Genomic DNA, 6,000 nt, shown 5'->3' with positions numbered 1-6,000 from the left:
ATTTGAAAAGTACTTAATTTTTTAAATTAAATGATTAAATAATTAATTGAAAAATTCAAATTTAATATTATTAAATACTTAAATGCTATCTCTGTGTAGTTTACAATTGCCATGATATAGTTCCATACATTCTCCTGTTGATTTTTCTCTATCTTCCCTGTGCTGACATCTCTGCAAAAAGGACAAATGCGTCAAAAATAAACACAAGAAACATCACAGTTTTCAAGGAAAATGGCAGAATGTTTAATTCCCATAGTTTATACTGCTGTGGAATACTGGCTTAAGATATGTTAAATTAATTTGTGCTGTGGAATACTTGTATAAAGATGCAAAGATACATTGTAGCCTTTTATGTTGTATTTGTTTAACTATGTGAAGCTGTGTTTCTTTCCCTACCTAAAACACCTGATTGGCCTAATAAAGAGTTAAATGGCCAATAGTTAAGCAGGAGAGAGAAACAACTGGGGCCAGCAGGTAAAGAGAAAGAAGAATAAGAAGAGGGAGGAGCAAGAAAAGGAGGAGAGGAGAGTACCCGGGCCATGCACCTACTCAGACAGTCAGTCACAGAGTAGAAGGAAAGAAAGATATATAAAATAAAAAAAGGTAGAAAAACCCAGGGGAAAATATAGATAAAGAGAAACAAGATGATTTAAGTTAGAAAAGCTGGGTAGAGCCAGGCGGTGGTGGTGCACGCCTTTAATCCCAGCACTCGGGAAGCAGAGGCAGGCGGATCTCTGTGAGTTCGAGACCAGCCTGGTCTACAGAGCTAGTTCCAGGACAGGCTCCAAAACCACAGAGAAATCCTGTCTCGAAAAACAAAACAAAACAAAACAAAACAAAAAAAAACAAAAAAAAAACCAAAAAACAAAAAACAAAAAAAAGAAGAAGAAGAAAAGCTGGCTAGAAACAAGCCATGCTAAGGCCTGGCATTTATAAGTAAGAATAAGTCTCCATGTATTATTTGGGAGCTGGGTGGAGGGCCCCCAAACAGTGTAAACAAAAAACAAAATGATACATTATACTGTCTAAATCTTATGGGTATAAATAACTGATACATTGGTGAAACCTGTATTTTTGAAAAAGAAAACTCAGAACTTGTTTTAATAAGATAATAAGGAAATACATTATAACTCAATAAATGAAATTGGGTAATTAACATTTTTGCTGCATATAATGTCTTAATAAAATTCAGCAATAAGAAAGGAAATTAGCAGAAGAAAATTGAAAATATTTTCATAACTTGCCATCCTCAGAGTCTAGGGAACTCTGCAGTCATTAGGAGTCTTCTTCATGGATGATGTCACATAGTTTTGGTTCCTTCTTAAACATAGAGATACATACAAAGCCTTTCCGAGTGAAAAGTCATAAAGATTCCAGATTTGCATTATGATCAGTATGAAAAGCACTTGAAACCCCTTTCTCTTTCAACCTGAGCACGTTTATACCCAGACCCACCTTGTGTAGAGCCCATCTTCCAACTATTCTTTCAAGTCTCTTTAAAGAAAAATAGTGGCCAAATTTATAATTATCATGGGGTGTGAGCTGGCACTGGTCCCTTCTGGTTATCTTTTAAGAGACTTCGAGGTATAGTATGTTCTAATAAAGTCAGCCTTCGCTTTAGCCTCCTCTAGCCGTGCACAGCCTTTTTGAAAGATGAGTGTATCGATGACAAATTTCTCTTCACAGTGTCTTTTACGAACTTCTTCAGCCCTATGAGGAAATGAAAGAGGAAAATAAAATAGTTGCAGATTACTAAAGTCATACAAACTGGGCTGCCATGAACTAATGTAAATGTTTTCAAACAGACACTTATGAGTATCAAAAGGCCAGAGCTCAGTCTATATATTATATTACTAAATGATAGTAAATTCATGTTGTTCCAATATTTGAGATTTCCACTGCAAAAACCTGAGAATCCTCCCACAGTTCTGCTTAGATTTCCCCTAAAGCATCCACACTGCCTGTGTTATGAAGAACATAACTTCTTCCCAAGAGTTAGGAAGCCCATGTTCCTTTCATGCTTCGACAAAGGAGAAGAAGTATTCGCTCAGAATTTCTTTGCTATAGCCCCGGCCACCCAGTACCTTAGCATGTAACTGTATTTAGAAATAGGACTTTTGAGATGTAACTGCAGATTAATGAGTTCATGTGGGTGGGTTCAAATCCAACATGGCTAATGCTACAAAGATAAAAGAAACACACACTAGTAATGTGTGCTCAGGGAAGAAGACACATGAAACCAGTGTAAGATCTTGGCCTTATCCTCAATCGAGTGCAGAAGCTGGGGAAAGTCACACCTATGTGCACTCCTGTGTCACAGCAGTCAAAAAATTAGTTTATCTACTCAGGATGCTCAGCCTACAGTACAGCAACCCATTAGATGAATACACAGTCTACGTTAGGAAGATCCAGATCAGATTACTCTAACACACTCAGAAAATGCCAAAGGATAGCAGAAAAAGTCATTCACTCATTCCCATTCATTCATTCATTCATTTTCAAAGTATGAGACTCTCTCCACATGCTTCAAACAGAAATAAGAATCAATAAATAGAAAGATATCCTCAAGAAAAGTGCACAGGAGATTAAGAGAAAGATACAATGAGTACTTGCATCAAATGTCTTACTACACCAGGGAACTCATTACAGAACAAGACAAAGTGAGATAAGAAGGGAGGTACATGCTGATGGTGGAGCCTATAAGATGAGTAGAGAGAAGACAGAGAGATCCAAACATGAAACAACCACTGTGATTTAAAAAATACACATTTTCAGGCATAGAATTAGAGACAAATCATTTTGTCAGAACTATTGTGTATAGCATAAATGCCTAACACTGAGGCAGAGAGAACAGCATACCACCATATGTTCTGATAACTGAAAGGTACACTCTTTCTGGCCCACTCAGTTCTGGGGAAACATCTCAGTTTATTCATGAAGCAGTGTATTCCTACAGGCAGAATCAGAAATCTGGACTCGGGGAAGAGAGCAGAAAGTCGGATTATAACCTTGCAGCCTACTAACTGGAATTCAGGGAGGAGAGCAGAAAGTTGGATTATAACCTTGTAGCCTACTAACTGGAATTCAGATGGACTCTTTAAATTTGTTCTACCTCATCTTTAAGAAATGGATAACCTAATTCACAGGGTTTATTCAATAAAAGACTAAATTAGTTACACATTATAAATTATTTTAATATGGGACATAGATCTAATCTACATGGGAAGTAGAAAGTAGAAAAAAACAAGATCTCCTGAGTAAACTGGGAGCATGGGGACTTTGGGGGAGGGGAAAGAAGGGGAGGGGAGAGGCAGGGAGGAGAGCAGAGAAAAATGTAGAGCTCAATAAATATCAATAAAAAATTATAAAAAGATGGCCTGGCATTTAGTGAGTCCCTTTACTGGATAGTAAGAAGTGCAGGAAGAGGCAGATGGTGAGAGAGAGGTCACAGCTCTCCGTGGAAATCATCAGGGCTGTCCCTGTGTCACCTCCAGAGACCCAAGACTGGGAAAGGTGTGGCTAACAACAGCAACTCAGGTTGGACGACCAATCATTTGATATATAAAATCTATCTATGAAATTTAAGGGTTGTAATTTTGGATGCAATATTTAAGGTGCTTGTGTCTGTTTTCTTCATCATTGTGGAAAGGACAATCCAGCTTAGACATTTAGTCAGAAGCAATTGAACAAAACAGAGTACACAGCACAGGGGCAGAAATTCTGCTGACATAAACTCTGCTTCAAACTCCAATGCTGAAAAAAAAGTGGTTACATTTGATAATCATTCAGCTGAAGTTAGCAACTCTGTTCTGTCTATAACACAGATAATGTATATAGCTAAGTATAAATCAAGGCAAAAAGAATGTTAAAAATACAAAGGAAGCAAAATGTAAGTCATAGTAGCATACTGAAATCATTGTGTTCAAAGATAAAAATAATGAGCCACGGGCAAATCTTAATAAAACAAATATTTAAAAGAAACAATGAGTGATCAATACATGTTAATCAATTTTACTTGGACACATTGCCATCTAAAAGTTGAAAAAGGAAGTCATTTCCACCTATCATGCAAAAAAGGCACACTTAGCTATGGATATTTAGGAAAAGCTATAGAAGGTCCATACGTGAAATGATGTCTGCTTTGATTTTTCTTTTTTTTTTTTTTTCTTTTTTAATTTTTTGAGACAGAGTTTCTCTGTAGCTTTTGGATCCTGTCCTGGAACTAACTCTTGTAGACCAGGCTGGCCTCGAACTCACAGAGATCCGCCTGCCTCTGCCTCCCGAGTGCTGGGATTAAAGGCGTGCGCCACCACCGCCCGGCTGATGTCTGCTTTGAAATGCTACAGTGACTACTTGGGCCCAGCTGGATAAACCAAGATGACCTTTCTCATGTGGACTAATACCCTTACACACATTTGTGGAACCGCTTCCACCAGCATGTGCACCAGCATGGCCACTCGGCATCCTATTTGGGGACTGGATCTCGGTCACCTTCTTCTTGGATTCAATGATTCTAACAGAGTTCTCGTGCCAAATATAATGGTGATAATAAAACAGGTTGAAATAAATAGAAAATTTTACCATGGTCAACGATTGGGAAACATTATTACACTTCTAATTCTTCTCAAACCAAGATACCCATGTCACACAATCCCAAATTCTACACCAGGAACATTCACAGTAAGAGCTGATGCTGCCTTTAAAGTAGAAAAGTGGAGACCTATCCTGAAACAGTAGACAGTGAATGCAGAAATGATCTAGGCCATTTATAATTTCATGGATGTGGATGTGGGCTGTTGAAGGAATTCAAACTTTAGGGCTAATGCTCCTTAAAGGAATAATTTAGCCTGCTGGAATTCAAGGGTGCAGTTGTGTTTGGATTGAAGCTCTACATTTGGCAAGGGCTCGGAGCTGTCCTTGGGGGTGGCAGGAGCTGTAATGAGTAATGAGCGATAGATGAAGTTAGGCTCAACATCACAGGGCGCTGATCCTGCATACCAAGTGCAGGTAGGCCAGATGGAGACAGCTGGCGTGTCCACAGACAGGGACTGGTTGTAGAAGACAGCACAGAGAAGGGATACAGAGATATCAGGCAGAATGCATATCACAATCTGAAGATTGTGTATCCTAAGGTTGGCATTTGACAGATGGGGATCATTACATAATTTATGTAAACATGTGGTGAAGGCCAAGGAATAAGTGTTGGTAGATTTTAGGCACAAATAAATGGGAAATAGTTTAACAGCTCAGAGGTAGAGCAGTTCATGATACACAGAGGCCTTTGGATGTGTGTTGAAGGTAAGGTATAAGGTGGTATCAATGTGAAAAGTGCTTGGAGCACCTTTCACCTTAGTATATTCTTGTCACGAAAAAGGAGAGGTTGTCTTATCAGTTTGGAAATTATAAATCTACAAGATGCTGTTTGTAGGAAAGCTCTATAAACCAGGATATAAAGACCATAGTGAATGTTGCAGTTTGAATATGAAATGTTCTCTGACTGCTCATGTGCTCAACAATGTTCCCAGCTGTGGAATTTTTTTTTCATTTGGTTTGAGTAGGGTTCTTTGTTATCTTATTGGTCTTCTGTTTGTTTATTTTGAAGTGTGTTTGTACGTGTGTGTGTGTGTGTGCATGTGTGTGTGTGTGCGTGTGTTTGAGTGTGTGTGTATGTGTGTGTGTGTGTGTGTGTGTGTGTGTGTGTGTGTGTGTGAGAGAGAGAGAGAGAGAGAGAGAGAGAGAGAGACTTTAAACTGGGGTGGCTAGGGAGGTAGGGAGGACCAGGAGGAGTTGGGAGAAGAAACTAATATAATCAAAATTTACTGTATGAAAAGAAATTAAATTTAAAAGAAAAAAGAAGAAATAAACTCCAAAAAATAAATCGATGTGGAAACAGGTGCAAATGCAAATGCCTTTTGAGTGGATAGCAATGGAGATTTTTTCTCCTATGTGTTTTCCTTGCATTATAGATGGAGAGTCTAAAGAAGAAAGGTAGTCACACAG

The 6,000-nt window shown here is 38.4% G+C and overlaps 1 protein-coding gene across 2 annotated transcripts in view; it reads right to left on the bottom strand.

The window, feature by feature from the left end:
* Positions 1-1,262: 1,262 nt before the first annotated feature.
* Lrriq3 (leucine rich repeats and IQ motif containing 3) overlaps positions 1,263-6,000 on the bottom strand; it is a 91,798-nt gene continuing 87,060 nt past the window's right edge. For both annotated transcript variants that reach the window (XM_057793724.1, XM_057793725.1), the window contains exon 8: positions 1,263-1,710. In XM_057793724.1, coding sequence (XP_057649707.1) covers positions 1,563-1,710 — 148 coding nt within the window. In that variant the 3' untranslated portion in view covers positions 1,263-1,562. The remainder of the gene's footprint in view (positions 1,711-6,000) is intronic.

The sequence above is a fragment of the Chionomys nivalis genome, chromosome 18 (genome assembly GCF_950005125.1).
Source record: "Chionomys nivalis chromosome 18, mChiNiv1.1, whole genome shotgun sequence".
Taxonomy (NCBI): Eukaryota; Metazoa; Chordata; class Mammalia; order Rodentia; family Cricetidae; genus Chionomys; species Chionomys nivalis.
Note: the sequence above shows the minus strand (reverse complement) of the source record. Positions and strands in the feature narration are given on the sequence as shown.